Here is a 19701-nt window from a genome sequence, read left to right as displayed (position 1 = left end):
TAGGTAGTATGAGACATCAGTCTTAGCAATATTTTTTGGCTCTGTCTCCTTATACAAGGGCAAGAAAAACAAAAGTAAACAAGTGGGGACTACATAAAACTAAAAAAAAAAAAACAACACTTTTGCATAGAGAAGGAAAGCAATAAAACATAAGGCTTCCCTCTGAATGGGAGGAGATATTTGCAAATAATGTATCTATTAAGGGGTTAATATCCAAAATATGTAAAGATATATGAACAATTATTTCACTGCAGCATTATTTATAATAGCCAAGTATGGAAGCAACCTTAGTGTTCATCAATAGATGAATGGATAAAGATGTATATACACAATGGAAGATGTATGTACACAATGGAATATTACTCAGCAATAAAAAACAATCAAATCTTGTCATTTCCCCTAACATGGATGCAGCTAGAGGGAATTATGCTAAGTGAAAAGAATCAAAGAAAGGCAAATATATTATTTCACTTATATGTGACTCTAAAAAATAAAACAAACAAAACAGAAATAGACTCATAGATACAGAGAACAATCTGGAAGTTACCAGGGGGAATGGGTTACAGGGACAAAATAGAGGAAGGGGACTAAAAGGTACACACTTCCAGTTATAAAAGATAGGACATGGAGAAACAATGTATAACATAGGGAATATAATAATACGTAGTAATTTTGTATGGGGGCCAATGGTAGCTAGATTATAGCGATCACTTCATAATGTATATAAATGTTGAATTACTATACTGTACACCTGAAACTAATATAATATTGTATGTCAACTACACTTCTGTTAAAAAAATAATGACTTTGTTAGCATCTTCCAATGTTGGGCAATTAGGAGTTTTTTGTATTGCTTTGATTTTGGTATTGTTACGAATGCTTCCTTCTGCTTACTCCTGCATAGGGCTTGCTTTGGCAGAACATATACTGCTTACTCCTGCATAGATAACGTAGGTCTTGTGGTAGTTGGCAGTTTGTCCTCAGCCACTTTGTTTGGAGTTTGTGGGTATAACCTATCATGTAGTGTTGTAACCGGTCTCCAAAATGGCCTGAACCTTTCCTCTGTTCCCTGCACATTCATTCTGATCCTCACACCAAAAGGCACAGACTTTTTCTCCTTCTGAATCTGGGATGGCCCTGTGACTGATCTGACCATAGAATATAGAGAGTGATATTTTGGGCAGCTCTTGGACCCCAGCCACCATGTGAGAAGGCCAAGCCACAAAAAGAGGCAATGTAAAGGAGAACTGAAGTGTTCAGAATAAGAGTTTCAGCTGAACTCCCAGAAGACAACCATTTGAGCGAGTTATCTTGAATTCTAAAACAATGTCCTATAACATCCTCCACCAAAATCTTCCCAGGACCCACTCTGACATATGATTAAAAGGTTCTTATATGATAGACCTCAGTCAAGACCCATGAAACCACCTGGGAGTGTAACTGAGAACCAGAACAGAACATTGGGAATTTATAGCTTCCTCATATTAAGTCTGGTCTTCTAATCAACCTTATATCAAAGTAGACTCCTTTCTCCTCATTTTCTGCCCCCTCCCACCTCACTGAGTTCACAATGAATAAGTTGAGAATTCATATATTTGATATTTGTTTTCTGGATAAAGTTGCATACCCCAATTCTCTAGAACCAGCTTGGTAGGAGTATCAACTAACACTTCCAACAGCCAGGGGTGTCTGAGTGGTTCAGTCAGTTAAAGCGTCTGACTTTGCTCAGGTCATGATCTCACTCAGGTCATGTTCTTGCAGTTCGTGAGTTTGAGCCCTACATCGGGCTCTCTGCTGTCAGCGCAGAACCTGCTTCAGATCCTCTATCCCCCTCTCTCTCTGCCCCTCCCTGCTCATTCTCTCTCTCTCTCTCACTCAAAAATAAACATTAAAGAAAACTTCCAATAGTCATCAACATGTTCAAAAAATTAGAGTGAGTCACACAAACTAATAGATTGGCCCATTTTAAAGCAATCTATTAAGTTATTCATAAAAGTCTTTATTGAGTATTTATTATGACTCAGGAACCTAGGTATTAGGGTCCTGGATATACACCAGTAAACAAAGCAAATATCTCCACTCTTGAGGAAGTTAAATTTTGGTAACTTATATTCTTTAAATAGTTGTTCAGTGATCATCCCATTGTTACTTAAGCATTCTCTTTGGGAGGTGCCAACTCACTTCCAGCTCCCTCCAACAATCTTCAGTACTCCCCTGAAGAGTCCTGGCAATTACTGTTTTATCCGTTTCACTACATTTTCAGTGATGGCAGAGTCTCCTGGAACTTGATTTTTCCATATGCCACCCATCTAGGCTTCCCCTTTATCCAATTCTGATTTCAAAGAGTTACCAGAGTTATTTTTTATAACCATTTTTTAATGTTTATTTTTGAGAGAGAGAGAGAGAGAGAGAGAGAGAGCAGGGGAGGGGCAGAGGGAGAGGGAGACACAGAATCCAAAGAAGGCTCCAGGCTCAGAGCTGTCCGCACAGAGCCCAATGCAGGGCTCGAACTCATGAACTGTGAACTGCAAGATCATGACCTCAAAGTCGGATGCTTAACTGACCGAGCCACGAAGGAGCCCCAGAGTCACCATAGTTAAATCCAAAATGTGGCAAGAAGTTGGAGGGAATAATGAAGTGTTAGATTTAAATTATTTTTGGTTAAAAACAAAAATTACTTAGGGTGGTAACTTAACATTTCCAATCACCACAGAATTCTATAAGTAATGCTTCATTAGATTACCAAGAATTTTGGACTTTTGTGTGTATATAGGGGTTAGGGAGATGGGAGGAAAAGGAGGTAAGCAGTAGAGGTTGTTAAAAGATAAGAAGGGAGAGGATAAAAGCTTACATTCTCAACACCATCAATTTAGGCAAATCTAGTATTTTAGAAGGTTCTTCATGTACAACCTGGAAATGTACATTAACAGGAAACTTTCTGCCCACTCCTTGCCTCTCCTTTTCCCATCCATGTGTCTGCTGGGATCTGTCAGTAGGTGGAAAACATTGTCATTGTTTATAATGCTCATAAGCCTTCATGGATGTGAATGACATATATTTAGAAATCAAAATAAAGCTTTAGGAAGATCTTCAATTTAATGGAAACTAGTCTAGTCATTTGGGAACCACAAGAGCTTTTTAGGGAAAATCTGCCTCTGCAAGTTGGAGGAAGTGTGGGTGTATTGGAGTCCCGGTGACACCTTGTGATGTCAGTCACCCCCTGCCTGAGGTTGATTGGCTATGAAAAGCTGAAGCAGAGTTTAAATTCCTGCACCATCAGAGAAGTGAACATCAGAACATCAACACAAGAGTGGCTTCACTGGGCACAGATTTCCTCTGTGAGGACTTCAGACTCATTGTTGAGACTTTTGGGGAAAAGTCTTCGTGAACTGAAGAGGGTAAGAAATTTTCATTTTTGAAAAATTTTAAAATGACTTCTGCTATGTTTGGAAAATATTAAACATGTATACATGTTGAGAGGCGTTATGCCATGCAGAAGAAAGATGGGGAGAGCTGAGCCTTGGGTTAAAATGATTCCCAGTTTTGTGCCTGATGTTTATGCCACAGCAAATAATGATATTCAAGTGACATGTTAAGTCAATAGAACCAGATGTTCTCTATATTACTCTAATTAGACCTCTGCATTCAGGAGGCCTATGGAGAGTCATTTTGAAGATTAGCTTTAATTAGCAAAACAAAATTTTACATTTAGGTTTTATGGATATAATGACGTTCATGGCCTACAAAACATTATGAAAGAATCTAAAGTAGACTAGCAGGACTTCCAAAATATAGTCTTTTAAATTTTTTTTTTTTTTTCAACATTTTTTATTTATTTTTGGGACAGAGAGAGACAGAGCATGAACGGGGGAGGGGCAGAGAGAGAGGGAGACACAGAATCGGAAACAGGCTCCAGGCTCCGAGCCATCAGCCCAGAGCCTGACGCGGGGCTCGAACTCACGGACCGCGAGATCGTGACCTGGCTGAAGTCGGACGCTTAACCGACTGCGCCACCCAGGCGCCCCCAAAATATAGTCTTTTAAATTAAAATCATTTAATGCTATTCATCTAGATAGTATCCAATAATATTCATTATGAACTGAGTAACTGAAAGAAGATGCTAAGACTACTGAAATAAACCAAGGATGTGATAATTACAATATTTTTGTATTGTCTACTTAGGTATTTGTGTTAGCATGATGCCTTGCAAACAGAATGCAATAAAATGTTGAGTATAACTATCTTCTAAAAACATTTTCTAGCGTAGAAGACTTAAGAAATATATGTTCCAATCCATGTGTATTTTTATTTACTGCATTTATTCCACTTCATCTATATCAGAAGTGTCTGTCTTCCATAATAGAAAATGGGAATTGTGGTCAGGCAATGCATTCTCTGTTACATCTAGAAAATCCCACGTGTAATAGCAGTACTTCAAGCAACCTGTCTTTTCTTTAGGAGCAATAGCTTCTAGTGAACCATACTTTCTGTTTACCTGAGGGCCAAATGCACTATCCTACTTTGATGTGCTTGGCTGGTTAAAATGTGTGAACAGTTTTCTAAGGGCATTAGTCCACTTACCTACCCCAAAATGGTAATGTGGACCAATGTGCCTCAAATGCTTAGACACCTTCCAAATTTGAATTTGAATTTTAGGGCACCTTGGAGTTATTTTAATGTGGTTGAAGGCATATGATGTGGGATTGATTGTAATTGACCTCAAGACAAATATAATTGGAAGGATTTGATATTTTTATTGCCTTATTTGTTTGGTTCTCTGAAATCCTGATATAATCATATCCTGGCCAAATTCCATTTTATTTTTAAAAAGTAATAATGAGGGGCACCTGGGTGGCTCAGTCAGTTAAACGTCCAGCTCTTGACTTTGGCTCAGGTCATGATCTCATGGTCTGTGAGTTCAAGCCCCACGTCAGGCTCCATGCTGACAGTGCAGAGCCTGGTTGGGATTCTCTCTCCTTCTCTTTCTCTTCCCCTCCCCGACTTGTGCTTTCTCTCTCAAAATAAATAAATAAACTTAAAAAAATAAAATAAAAAACACTAATTGAAAGCCTAAATTAGGGTTAAAGATCTGACTTCTTTTAATGCTTGATGGCAGACTATATATTCTATGAGAGGCAACTTCAGCTCTTACAGGACCCCAGGCTGTCTTTTATTTTTGTTCAGGAAATTATTGCTTTAGGTCAGGGTGCTAAATGGTATTTCTAGAAGCACAAGCAAGTTACTGCATCTTTCTTATGTTTCATAATATTCTATCCCTAAGAAACTTGAACACTGGAAACACATACTTTCTTTGCAAAAATACACAACATTCATTAGTTTAGGGCATCCCTTAAGTTTTTTTTTCCTATTTAGATAAAAGAGAATCAACAAAACAAAACAAAAACAAGAGGAGAACTCTATTGGCCTTTATCAAGTCTGGAATATTGCTAGCTTTCAGAAGAACATTAGAGATTATCACCCTATTCAAATTTCACTTTGAAAATTAAAATGGTGAACAATCTAATTTTCATTCGACCTGTGACACCAAAACCATTAGCATGTAGTTATTTTGAGAATATCACATTTAAGGGAAATGTTCCTTAAGAAATAAACCTATGAACTTAAAAAAACAAAACAAAACAAAAAACAAAAAACAAAAAAACTTTGATTGTGGGAACTAAGGGGAAATAGAGTGGAGGAAAAATTTTCCTCTACTCTTGTAGGGTCTCCAGCTGGGTTTAAAAAGAATTAAACTGACATAAATCAGATTATCTGGAGAAAAGCAAACATGTTTCATTAACATTTTTACATCTCCACGAGAGCCTTCATAAGAGAATGAAGACCTGAAGGAGTGACCACAGAAGGCTTTTCTACCTTTTAGATAAAGGAACAATACACCTGTAAAGAACTGACAAGACAAAGGGCTTTGGGCTGGGATGTAAATTACAGGGAAGTGATTAGGAAGACAGGATTAGTTTAACAAGGTTTGTACAGATTTCTCTCAGCCTTAACCTTTCTTCTCTCAGGATGAGAATGTCTTCCTTCCTCTTGGTATAGTGAAGCCAACTTTCACATGCGAGTTTCTTGCTTTCAGGAAGATAAAGGAGGATCAGAGCATCTTTCTTGCATTTGCTGTTTCCCAAAGGCCTTTAGCTTAAAATAATTTTTATGTCAAGGAAGCATATTTTGGGATGCAAGATATTCCGGTTTCCTTCAGAAGTAATATCTTTTTGAATTAGGTTTGTTTTAGATGGAGTTGAGCATTTTCATATGTTTTCTGTTAATTTTAGGTAGAGGATTTGAAAAAGAACTGAAAATATCAAAACACAAAGACTAATATGAACTATGCTGAATTAGAATAAAGAAAATAACACAAATGGAGAACAACTATGTTGAAGTGAGATAATGCTCATGATATAAAATGGGAGAATCTATTGGACCATTTGAGCTGAAAGTAGAAATGAGCAACATTCTCAGTTTCCTTAGGATTTCTACTGTTTTCTTGAATGAATTAAAAAATAAGATTAGATGACTTTTAGAGCTCAATGTTACAGACATTATTCAGCATATCCAGACATTAGTGAGCAATGTATTCTTATTTCTTAGATTGGAGATTAAAATCATTCAGAGTATCTTAAAAACAAAAGTGAAGTCTGAAATAAACTTGCAGGATTTTGCACAAAATGTATGGAAATCCATCTGACTAATTTATTAGGGCAACTACAAGGCTAACAAGTGCTGGGCAAATTATTTTTCCTTTAGATCATTTCAAAACCTTTTGCATTAGCATGTAGTACATCTATTTTTAGATACAGAACAAGTTGTTTTCCAAACCACCAGTTCTTGAGGTGTGAAATGAAGCCACCCTTCAGGAAAATACAGTTTGATTTGGCATGTTTCTCTCAGCGTAATTCACAAGTACATCCCAAAGCTCTAATCTTCCTGAGATCCTTCAGTAATGCAAATGACTGAATTAGTCATTCAAATGAAAGAATTTAGTATAATCTATGTGTAATATATGACCAATTGTAGCACAGTAGATATTAAGAGCTTTCTGGAGCTGTACTATGTAAGCTGCCATAATAAACCTCTGCAGATCAGGAAGACAAAAGGCAAAAACAATCTATGTTGTTTAAATATTATTTCGAAGTTATAAATGTGACTGAGAAGCAATGTGTGTATGTATATAGACAAATGCTGATGACCTATTGATGGTATCAGTACATTTTGGTTTAGGTGTATATTTGCCAGGTTGCTGTGCCACAATAATGTGCATAATTATCATAAAAGTGAATTGATCAGAAATTTCTCGATTCCTCTTTCTTTACTTGTTCCTCTATTTGTCCTATTTTGTGTGTTAGGGAAGAAGCATTTATAGACCTTCTCACTGAAATATTTCCAATTTGTCTCTTAGAAGTGAGGTTTCTTTTTAACCAGTTTACTGAGATATAATTCAATATATACTTTACACACTTGAAGTGTACAGTCATTAACTTTTAGCCATTGCATAGAGCTGTACAACCTTCAGCAAAATCAGTTTTAGAACATTTTCATCACCTCCAAAATTCATTCCTTAACCTATCACTCTCAAACTCTCCTCCAGTCCTGGGCAAACACATCCTTTCTATCTCTATAGATTTGCCTATTTGGGACAGTTCATACTAAAGGAATCATACAATATTGTGCCTGGCTTCTTTCACTCAGTATAATGTTTTCAAGGTTCCTCTGCTTTGTAGCATGTATCAGTACTTCATTCCTTTTTATGGGTGAATAATATTCCATTGTATAGATACAGTACTTTTTATTTATCTATTCATCAGTTGATGGACATTTGGATGAGCTATGCTTTTCAATAGGAAGAAAATGTCAAAAAGTTAAAGCTATATTTCTTTAGCATTAAGGAAAACATCTTCTGTCCTTCATCACAGGCAGAGTTGCCACTGCCGGCTATGAAGACCAGCATCCTGCTTTTGTTCCTTTGGGGGTTGTCCTGTGCTCTCCCAGTAAGTATCAGGGCAGAGATATATGAAAAAAGACCATTTATACCTAAGATTCCACAATTTGCATTGGCTATAAGCCAGATGGCTGGCTCTAGATGAAAACAGTAGTTTCTTAGGAAGCTGTTTTCTTTAAAATATCATCTGAATTATTCCTTATGCTGTTTATTCACATAGCTAGGATTCTCATTTTTCTTCATCATCAATGGTTCTCAAAGTGTCATCCCCTGAGCAGCAGCAGCACCAAGTAGGATTTTGTTAGAAATATAAATTCTCAGGTCCTGCCTCAGACCTACTGAGCTGTACTCTCTAAGGATGTGGCAATATTTGGTTTAACATGGCATCTAGGTGATTCTGATTCATGCTAAAATTTGACTATCACTGCTCCTAAGTGTCCATAGCTACTGCCTTGGAAATTTCTCTGTGGGCTAACCATGTATACTAAATTTTCCAGGTAGCCAGGTATCATAATACTGAATCTGAGAGCTCTGAAGAATGGACGGTGAGTAGAAATAAGATTAAAAAATATTTTTAATTTAATACATTAGTATAACCAAATTGGCTCCACTGCAAATGTTGAAACTGCTAATGATTTAATGAATACCTTAATAATCTAAGATATAGGGCTATAATTTCTAGTTCATATGAAAAAAATTAGTTCATATAATGCTTCGACTTCAACTTAATAGTATAATTTGGTAAGGAGGCATTTTTCCATTTAGCTTTATTTTCATAATGGATGTGTGCAGTAGCAGAAGGGGATGGATGACAGTGAACCAAGGCTGCTCTTTGGAGTGCCAGGTGGCTCAGCTGGTTAAGCGTCTGACCCTTGATTTCAGCTCAGGTCATCATCTCACTGTTGAGAGACTGAGCCCCATGTCATGCTCTGCACTGGGCATGCAGCCTGCTCAAGATTCTCTCTCTCCCCCTCCCTCCCCTGCTCATGCTCTCTCCAAAAAAAAAAAAAAAAAAAAAGACTGCTGTTAAAGGATTAGGACGAGAGATCTGTTTTACCAGGAGATGTCTGGAAGGCAAGAGGTCAAGTCTTAGAAAGTGAGAAGAGAAAGAAGAATGAGAGGATACCAGAGTCTCTGGAATAACACCTAAATGTTGATTGAGTGTTGACTCTGAATGGCTCAAGAACCATTGCCAGGCTGTTCTGTGCTTTACATGAAAACACTGAGACACAGGGAGTAACCTAGTCTGTCTAGGTTACACTGTTAGTAAGTGTTAGAGCCAGACTTTAAACCCAGGTCACCCTGGCTCCAGAGTCCACATTCTCTATCAGGGTGTTATATCCCTCTCAGGAAGGGGCCAAGTCTAGAAGACCAGTAGGTTCTCAAGATTGAAACTACAAATAATGCTTAAAATTTTATGCTAAGTCAGAGTGTTTTGCTCATGACCTTGTTTCCTGCTGGCTTTTGCACATGATGCAGCTTGGGCACAACACTATTAGTGGTGGCCAGATAATGTCAGAGGCTTGAGATGGGGTCCTGCCCCTGCCTGAGATTAGAATAGACATTGCAGGATTTCTTATATGAACTTTCATCAGAGATGTCTTTCTGCTGGTTAATTGAAAAGTAGCCACTGCAGATCTTCCCTCTTATTCAACCAAACACTCTAGAGTACCACAAACATTTGGCATGAGAAAAATACCAATGTCTTCCTCCCTTTCATCCCTTAATTCCAAATGATAACTGACAGAGTTATCTCTGAGAGCCTGCCATTGTGTCTGCCTGCAGAGTCAAAGGGCAAAGACTTAGAGTGATTATATCTCCTTCCTCTGGGGAGATACCCCTGCCTAGCATAGCTGAGAGGCTTGTTAAAGACATGTTGATAGCAGCTCCAGTGCTGCACTCTGCAGCTCATAACCATCACTTAGCAGCTCGGAACCAGGAGGGATTTGAGGATTTTGCTGTGCTTGAGGGAAAGGGGGAGTGTAGATGAGAAGGCACCAGGATTAAAAAAAGTGAAATAAATCAGAACTATGCCCTGATTAAGTTTCAGACTTAGGTTTTTGGTTGTTTTTTTCTTTTTTTTCCTCATGGAGGTGATCTTATGTGATTCAAGAAGTGTTTAGTGGCTTTCTCAATTCAGTTTTATCTACTACTGAATTTTATAAAGTGATGTTCTCAAAATGCATTGTTTCTTTATATCATACTGAAAAATTCTCAAGATGTTTCCAATTTCATCCTCACAGCAAGTCTGTGGAGTATGCACAGTTGTTGCTAATATTCTTAATTTATAAATAAGAAATTGACATTGGACAGGTGAAGGGAATTGCTCAAATTCACAGAGTGACCAAACATTGCAGTTTACCCAAGACTTAGGGGTTTCCTGGAATATGTGAATTTCAGCTAACATCAGACAGTTGGTTTTCAGGGATAAAACCAAAACCAAGGAGCTAATTGAGACTTCAATCTAGGTTCTAAGCTTCAATGCTGTTTTTCTTTCCTATGTTACATTTCATCCAGGTTGTATGAACAACCAGCTTCAAAGAAAGTATATTTTTTCTCTAAGTGAAGTATCACAAACACAAAAACCTTCCCACAAGATCTTTTCCAGGCCATTGGGTCACCTCACATTCACTTTTTTTTTTTTTTTTGCCATTTCACCATAAAATGTCATACCTCATGTAAATGTAAAATATATGACAAGAAACCGAAAAAAAAATCCCTTAAAATGACTTTAAATATTTGCAAGACATGGTCCATCTGTGAAGGAGTAACTTGTTTTTCTTCCTTTTTTTACAGGGTCATTTGGCTCAGACACCAACACCACCCTTGGTAACTATCTTGTTCATTTTTTGGTCATAAACATCTCATAAAGTAAATTTACTTTAACACTCTTCTCATCACCTTAGGCCATTTGGACAGCAGTAAATCCAAACCGCAAGCAACTGATGTGTATCATATATTTTTCTTTCCTTGGGAACTACTAACAGGAAAAATAAACAACTTCTTTTTCCTTTTAGGAGAGCAGTGAGTCATCTGAAGAAAGTAAAGTTAGCTCAGAGGAACAGGTAATTAAACAGACCTTTCTTAACTTTTCAGACTACTTAGGAGTTGAAGGAAATGATGTTAGATTAAATTACCTGGCAACAATTCTAAATGTAATATTTTCTAACCTTTGGTTATGCTAGCTAAATAGTCCCAGAAAATAAGAAGAGAAAAATGAGTGGGAGAATTCAGATGTTCATTCCATATATATCACTGGGGCCAGAATGGAGACATTGTGGCTCATAGTTAAAAAGAATACACATACAAACACACACACACACACACAGACAAATGGTCATAAACCATGATAGACAAGTAATTGTTCATTTATCACTCTAAAATGTTGCTTTTATAATTGGAGTAGTTCAGATCAGGCAGAGAAAGCCTTCTGGCTCACATGAAGCACTTGCTGGGTCTAGAGACCTCCTCCATGTTAAGTATCTTGTTGGAGGAGAGAATAGGAAATCCCTGAAGAAAGTTTAATAAAACAGCTTCTTTAGTAATGACTTGTCTAAACAGTCTCAATGGTGGTTCTGGGAATGAGAAAAGCTGACTTAGTTTATAATTATATCCCTTTAATAAAAAGCTGGCTTTCTTTCTCTTGCATGCACACTTTTTTTTTTTTTTTTCATTTTTCTAAGACTAAATGTCATTACTTTTTTGGCTCTTCTATTATTTTGGCTAAACTCAAACCTGTGGGGCTCCAGAGATTCCAGGAACCAGGTTTCTCCCTGAAGCTTTGAACCATGTTGCACTCTACCCTCAACCAGTTAAAGGATGAATTATTTGGTGTTTTGTTTTGTTTTGTTTTTTACCATTATTTACTAAAGGTTTGTCAAAGCAACAGTCTAGAAATTTACAGGCATAGAATTGGGGCCGTTTTATGGAGATGTGATTTATTGCCTCCATATTCTCTGAGCTCTCAAATGAAATAGTCCCAGTTTGAGAAGTGTGCAATATGTGCCATTGAATTATGGGAACTAAAAAGATGCTTAGTTCCACCACACCAGTGTAAATCTAGCAATGGGAAGACATGTCATCATTTTGTACTCCCAAATGGAAAGTCAGACATTGATCAGTAGGGGCAGGTGGAAAAATAAAAAAACAAAATTGGCAAGGATGCTCTGCTATGGGGTATGGTAGAGAGAACAGATTTTTCTAGAGCATAATGAATGAAGACTCACTATCTTTCTTTGTCTGTGTAGAGGATACAATTGTTCGACTTAATGGGGATAATCTCTCTGAGCTCACACTTAGAATAAGCTTCCCTGGTGGTCTCACTAGTTGCAGTCTTTTAGCTAAGCCTTCTACGGGCAACTCTGCCTGTGTGGGTGAAGTATAAATACGGTTTGGGTGAGATGTATATCTTACTGTAATATTTTACTATCATTTTAGCTAAAGGTTTCATTATACTGCCCTAGTACATTTTTCCCCCCAGAGTTGAGAAAAAAAAATATTTGGGTCTTTTAAAAATCACCCAATATTTTTTAAAACTCTGTATTAAACCAAACAATTTGATGAGTATTACAAACCACCTCTTTAATGTACAAAAAAAATTCTCTGAGTTTCTTCCTGGGATCAGACTTACAATATGATTTGAGTTTCATAAATGTGATTTCTATAAGTGTTTTTGAGAAAATTTCTACAGCATTGAGTGAACTGTGTCTATACAAAATGGAATGACTTGAGTTTCAACTCCTCTTCCTTCCTCTTTAACCTCTGGTAGAGATGTTATTGAGCAGTAAAACTGATCATGGGCTAGAAGGAGGGACATAAGAAGAAGAAAGTAGGAAGAGCCTAGATAATACCCTCTGTATCAGCTCCTGGAGTACTGACATGTTTGTTAACCCCAAACTCCAGGCCAATGAAGACCCTAGTGACAGTGTTGAATCAGAGGAGGGCCTTGATGATCATCAACATGTGCATAGACCAGCTGGTGGCCTCTCTAGGAATGGAGGAAAAGAAGGAGATGATAAAGATGATGATGAAGATGACAGTGGAGATGACACTTTTGGTGATGATGACAATGGGCCAGGACCTGAAGAGACACAAAAAGGAAACTCCAGACTCAAAAGTAATGAAGACTCGGCTGACATCACACAATCCAGGGAAGACAGTGCACCGCGAGGGGAAGACAGTGCCCAAGATACTACCAGTGACAGCAGGGACCTTGACAATGAGAATGAGGTGAAGAGCAGGTCTGAGGGAGGTGGCTTTGCTCAAGATAGTGAGAGTGAGGAACACTGGGTTGGAGGTGGCAGTGAAGGGGATAGTAGCCATGGGGATGGCTCTGAGTTTGATGATGAGGAAATGCAGAATGATGATCCAGACACTATCAGGAGTGAGAAAGGCAACCTCAGAATGAGCAGTGCTAGTGTCGAATCAAAAGGAAAGAGCGATGAGCAAGCAAGCACTCAGGATTCAGTTGACAGCCAATCAATGGAGTATCCGAGGAGGAAAATTTTTAGAAAGTCCCGCATTTCTGAGGAGGATGACATAGGTGACCTTGATGATAGCAACATAATGGAAGATGTCAAGAGTGACTCCACAGAAAACACCAATTCCAAAGATGCTGGCCTCAGCCAATCCAGGGAAAACAGCAAAAGTGAATCTCTAGAAGACAGTGAGGAGAATCAGTCTCAAGAAGACAGTCAAAATGTACAAGACCCCAGCAGTGAATCTAGTCAAGAGGTTGATCTGCCATCTCAAGAAAATAGTAGTGAATCTCAGGAAGATGTAGTGAGTGAGTCCAGGGGTGACAACCCAGATAATACCACCAGTTACTCAGAAGATCAGGAAGATAGTGACTCCAGTGAAGAGAACAGCTTGAACAAACCCTCTAGTTCAGAAAGTGAATCAAGAGAGGAGCAAGCTGAAAGTGAATCCAATGAAAGCCTCAATGACAGTGAATCCAAGGAAAGCCCAGAGTCCACTGAGGACGAGAATAGTTCTAGCCAGGAAGGCCTCCAGTCTCACAGTGCCTCAGCAGAGAGCGAGAGTAAAGAAAGCCGGTCTGAGCAGGACAGCCAGTCTGAAGAAGATTATGTCAGTGATTCTCAGGACAGCAGCAAATCAAAAGAAGACAGCAACTCTACTGAGAGCAAATCAAGCAGTGAGGAAGATGGTCAGTCAAAAAACACTGAGATAGAAAGCAGAAAATTAACAGTTGATGCTTATCACAACAAACCCATTGGGGATCAAGATGACAATGACTGCCAAGATGGCTATTAGCATCAGCATCAGCATCACTAGCTTTCCTAAGAAGTGGCTCTCACATACAGGAGTCTTGGGTGTTGGGGAATAGGGAAATCATTATAACTATAATTTATTGATGTTTTTATCAGAAGGACAACCAGAGGCCATTTCTTTCTGAAAGGAAATGCTGGATATTATATTTGTTTCTAGAGTGTCACCAATTTATAGGGGTTTAAATACTGTCAAATGATACCAGAACACACTCAATGAGACTGGAAGCAAGGAAAGATGTACAGCTTCACAACTGAAATAGTTACTAACTCATTAACATAACAGTTATTGAGGTTCTATTATGTACCAGGTACTGTGCTAGGTGCTGGGATATAATGAAGCTTAAGGCTTGTTTCTTGCTCCTGAGGAGCTTATAGAGGGATAAATAAAGTTCAAAAGCTAAAGAGGGATACATATGAGGGAAACAAGAATTATAACAATGCAATGTGGTGAGTGCTGTAAGAGGTATGATCAAAATACATGGCAGCACAGAACATGGGACTAACTGTGCCTTGGATAATCAGGGAGGGCTTCAAAATAGGACACTAGAGTTGGAGCACTGCATAAGATTTCTCCATTGAAGACAAGAGAATTCTGTTTATCCTTGGGATAAGCAACAGTGAATCCTATATGATGAAATATTTAGTTTGTGAAAACACTTTCAAATTACAGCACAGGAGGTATTTTGGATAAACAAAACTTTGTTTTGATGCTTTTTGCGGAATTCCCATGAACACTGCCTCACTTACAACTGGTGATATGATATGGAAGGCTGGGTGGGAAATAGTAGAAAGAGATCCCTCTTTGAATAGATAGAAAACTTTTAGCTTTATTTTTTTCCTAAAGTCAGTCTATGTGCAATGCTGGAAAACTATTCTCTGAGTCTTTTACATATGTTGCACATAGCGAAATTGTGTACATAGAATTCAATTGATTTTTGCCAAATATCTTTTGAAATGTTACCTCAACATAAAATATGTTTTGTAATAAAGACAATAATATCTAGAAGAAATGTGTGCTTATTTTTATAGTGATATTAATTATTAGGAAACATCTGTATTAAACTCTTCCTTTAAAACATTAAAGAGTAGTTTCCTTTCTTCCATTAAAATAAATGATTTTCCTAAATTATTTCATGAAAATTTTATTTATAATTCAGGTAGAATTTTGATAAAATTACTTTATGTGTTGCTTATATTTTATTAAATATACCTGTTAGAGATAAGGAAAAAAGAAAATGAAGCAAGCTGTCAACATTGCTTAAGGCCATGCCAAAAGTTCATAATGTTTGGGTTTAACATTAGTTCTTGCTGGTATCCCAGACTGTCATTTGTGTAAACTCTGGAATCTACAGTGAAACATATTTCTTTTATTTTTTAATTATTTGAAAGAAACTACTGTACATCAGCACTTTTACTTTTCAAATGAGTCCATTGGAGTTCATCAGAATTCCCCTACAAATTTATTAAGAGAATCAGGAAGATTTTCTAACCTTCAGTCTGACCCTCCCCATCCTTCCATAAGCTCGATTCCCTTACAATGTCAAAGCTGAGAATATTAGAATATTCTCTAATCCTATCTCCTGAGATTTTAATTTAGTAGGTCTAAAGTGAAACTCAGAATTCTGTTTTTAAAAGGATCCCAGGAGTTCTGATGCAAGCCCATCCACATACTTGTATTTGAGTTCTCTAGCTCAATGGATTAATTAACTGGTTCTAATTAAATTTCCAAGGGTGTACATGTGAGGAAGTAATTAACCTCTTTAGAGAGTTTAAGAAGTTTTGGGACAACTGAGGTAAACTTTAGGGAGTGACTAAGAAAACAGGGGAGAAGCACATTCCAAGCACAGGGAACAAAAGAGTAGATGTACAAAATTGTTCATGGCATGTTAATGTATGACAAAAATATCTAGTGTTACCAAAGCATTGGGAAGAGAGAAGGAGAAAGGGGAAGTGATAAGATAAGAGATTGCTGGAAAGGTGAGCTGGGATCCAACATGAAGGTCTCTGAATGCTAGATTAAGGAGAACAGCCTCATTAGTGAGTACCTGCCTAGAGCTAGGTTTTCAAATATGATATACATATCAAAAACATCTTTGACATCGATATTACAATTTCTCTACTCACTTTAAAAATATATATATAACAAATAGGAGATGAAACACAGAAAAGCTAAGTTAAGTATCCTACTTCAAAATCCAAGAAATAGCAGAGTCTGATTCCGTTTCTGTTCAATGATGAACCACTGAAAATTTTAAGCAGTGAGCATTCATGAATATATGAATATGGTCTTATCTGCTTGAAAAATGAGCAAAGAAATGCTATATTCTCTAGTTTCTCTCAGCATGTAAAGAACCTAAGAAAGTGACTGAGAAAGTCACTTTCTAATGGCTTGTTTCCCTAAACCTGTTATTTTGAGAGTCACATTAGTGGAGATTTCATTCTTACTTTCCCTAAAGATTCCCATTAAAAATTTATTTTTATATATTTATTTTTTATATTATTATATTATTTATATTATTATTTATATATTATTTTTATATATATATAAATATATATATTTTATATATATTTATTATTCCCATATATAAAATATATATGTATTTTCAGACCGAAGATTTCTATTGAAGATTTTGTAAAAAGAAATGCCATGGTATGTTGGAGAAACTAGCAATACTGATGTCCAAAAAAGGAAGCTTATACTGAGCTCTTTAGCAAGCATGGCTTAATGTGAAGAACTCATTCAGCCTGGAAGCCACTGATTGCCACAAGGCACTAGACACTGGCTTGTATTGCTGACATCACTGGCAATGACTCTAGATGCTGCTAATAATACTGGTACTACTGAATCCAGCTGTCACTGCTGCCAGAGACCATTCTCCATGAGCCCTACTTCACTGTATCACAATGAAGTTCTCAATTCAAAGTCCATGGTAGATGCATAAAATTGTCAGATCCTACGCTAAATGCTTATGTACTAGTAAAGGGACCCTAGAAAGAAAGTATCTTCATTTTCAGTTTCTACAACACAAGATGAATTTTATCTTTTAACCAGACATGTAAGGTGGTAACGTATGTGCCATATGTAAGAGGAGGTTCAGATGCTGTGTGAGCAAAAAGAATGAAAGATGTCCTACTGATGGGGAGAAGATCCATGTCTATACCCAAAGGGAAGTAAGTAACATTAATGCCATGGGAATGACCAAGTCAACTTCCATGGCTGTGCGTGAGATCCACGTTGGTGAACATAAGAGAAATAACACTAATACCAAAGGGAATGTATGGAACACCAAGGGAATTTCTCATGAAATACAGGGGAACTAACATTTATTGAGCAGACACTATGCTCTAACTCTGCACTAGGTGTCTTACTTTGGGTCAGAGCTATAAGAATTCCAATGATGGGCTAGACTGGAGGCTATCCTCCTATATATAGTAAACGAACTCTAAAACTGAACTTCATGGAGGTTATATCCCTAAACCCCCTAAAGTTATTTGAAATGCTGATACATGTGGGTAGAAGATCCACAATTTTCATCAGATTCTTAAAAGAGTTTATGACTAACCTGCTAGAATCCAGTCAAACAAATAAAAGAAATAACACTGACATTCATAAGATCTGCCTGGATTTTGGGAAGAGCTGGGAGTACAGCTTGATTCATGTTATATGCATTACTTGCTATGGTTAGCAGCTAAAGCTATGTAAGAAGGAAGATTATGTATCATAAAATATCTTTTTGTTCAAGAAGTATTTTTTTAGAGAGAGTGTGTGCACATGCACGTGAGCAGTGGGGAAGGGGTACAGGGAGAGGGAAAGAGAGAGAGAGAGAGAGAGAGAAAGAGAGAGAGAGAGAGAGAGAGAGAGAGAGAGAGACAGAGAGACAGAGACAGAGAGAGAGACAGAGAGAATTTTAAGCAGGCTCCACACTCAGTGTGGAGCCCAACACAGGGCTCAATCTCACAACCCTGAGATCATTACCTGAACTGAAATCAAGTTGGACGCTTAACTGACTGAACCACCTAGGCGCCCCAACAAATACAATTTTTAATGGAAGTATAACTGACATGTAACATATTAGTTTCAGGTATAGAACATAATGGTTCAACATTTGTATACACTGTAGGATGATCAGTAAGTCTAGTTACCATCTGTCTCCATGCAGTTACAATTTGTTTTTTTGTGATGAAACTTTTTTTTTTGTTTGTTTTGTTAAATGTTTATTTTTGAGGGAGTGATTGACAGAGCACCAGTGGGGAAGGGGCAGAGAGAGGAGAGACAGAATCCAAAACAGGCTCCAGGTTCTGAGCTGTCAGCACAGAGCTCCATGCGGGGCCTGAACTCACAAACTGGGAGATCATGACCTGAGCTGAAGTGATGCTTAACTGACTGAGCCACCACATGCCCCATGAGAACTTTTAAGACTTACTCTTTTGCCAACTTTCAAATGCGCACCACAATGTTTATTACATTACAGAACTTATTTATTTTAAAACTAGAAGATTGTACTTCTTGACCCCCTTCACCTATTTTGCCCATTGTACAAAACAGTGCCCCTCTGGCAACCACCATTCTGTTCTATGTAGGTATGTACGTACGTACATATTTATTTATTTATTTATTTATTTATTTTTAAGATTCCACATAGAAGTAAAATCATATGGTATTTGTTTTTCTCTGTCTGACTTACTTCATTTAATATAATACCCTCTAGGTCAATCCATGTTGTTGCAAATGGCAAGATTTCATTCTTTTTTTAATGTCTGAGTAGTATTCCATTGTATATATACACCATATCTTAATCCACTCATCCATTGATGGAGATTTATGTTATTTCAATATCCATGCTATTATAAACAATGTGATGAGCACAGGTATCCATATATCTTTTTGAATTAGTATTTTCATTTTCTTCAGATAAATACCCAGAAAAGGAATTGATCATATGGCAGTTCTATTTTTAAGTTTTTGAGGAACCTCTATACTTTTTCCATAGTGGCTGCACCAATTTACATTCCTACAAGCAGTTTATGAGGGTTGCCTTTTTTCCATATCCTTGTCGACACTTACAATTTCTTGCCTTATTGATCACAGCCATTCTAACTGATATGAGGTGATATCTCACTGTGGTTTTGATTTGCATTTCCCTAATGATTAGTGATGTTGAGCATCTTTTCATGTGTCTGTTAGCCATCTGAAAAATGTCTGTTCAGGTCCTTTGCTCATTTAAAAAATTTTTTTAAATGTTTATTTATTTTTGAGAGAGAGAGACAGAGCTTGAGTGGGGGGAGGGGCAGAGAGAGGGGGAGACACAGCATCTGAAGCAGGCTCCAGGCTCTGAGCTGTCAGCACGGAGCCTGATGCAAGGCTCAAACCCACTAACTGTGAGATCATGACCTGAGCTGAAGTGGGATGCTTCAGGCACCCAGGCCACCCAGGCACCTCTAGATCCTCTGCCCATT

General features: G+C 37.5%; 1 protein-coding gene across 1 annotated transcript; it reads left to right on the top strand.

Moving 5' to 3' along the window:
• Positions 1 to 3265: 3265 nt before the first annotated feature.
• Positions 3266 to 15301, top strand: DMP1 (dentin matrix acidic phosphoprotein 1). Its single transcript, XM_058721953.1, has 6 exons — positions 3266 to 3398; positions 7929 to 8003; positions 8452 to 8499; positions 10751 to 10783; positions 10972 to 11019; positions 12857 to 15301. Exons 2-6 carry the CDS (start codon positions 7950 to 7952, stop codon positions 14225 to 14227), a joined length of 1554 nt encoding a protein of 517 aa, XP_058577936.1. The 5' UTR covers positions 3266 to 3398; positions 7929 to 7949; the 3' UTR covers positions 14228 to 15301.
• The last annotated feature ends 4400 nt before the right edge of the window (positions 15302 to 19701 follow it).

The sequence above is a fragment of the Neofelis nebulosa genome, chromosome 3 (genome assembly GCF_028018385.1).
Source record: "Neofelis nebulosa isolate mNeoNeb1 chromosome 3, mNeoNeb1.pri, whole genome shotgun sequence".
NCBI classification, from domain to species: Eukaryota; Metazoa; Chordata; class Mammalia; order Carnivora; family Felidae; genus Neofelis; species Neofelis nebulosa.
Note: the sequence above shows the minus strand (reverse complement) of the source record. Positions and strands in the feature narration are given on the sequence as shown.

Coding starts and splice junctions, on each gene's coding strand:
- DMP1 (XM_058721953.1), top strand. CDS start 7,950: ATGAAGACCAGCATCCTGCTTTTGTTCCTTTGGGGGTTGTCCTGTGCT. Junction 8,004..8,451: donor GGTTGTCCTGTGCTCTCCCA/GTAAGTATCAGG, acceptor TAAATTTTCCAG/GTAGCCAGGTATCATAATAC. Junction 10,784..10,971: donor AGACACCAACACCACCCTTG/GTAACTATCTTG, acceptor TTTTCCTTTTAG/GAGAGCAGTGAGTCATCTGA.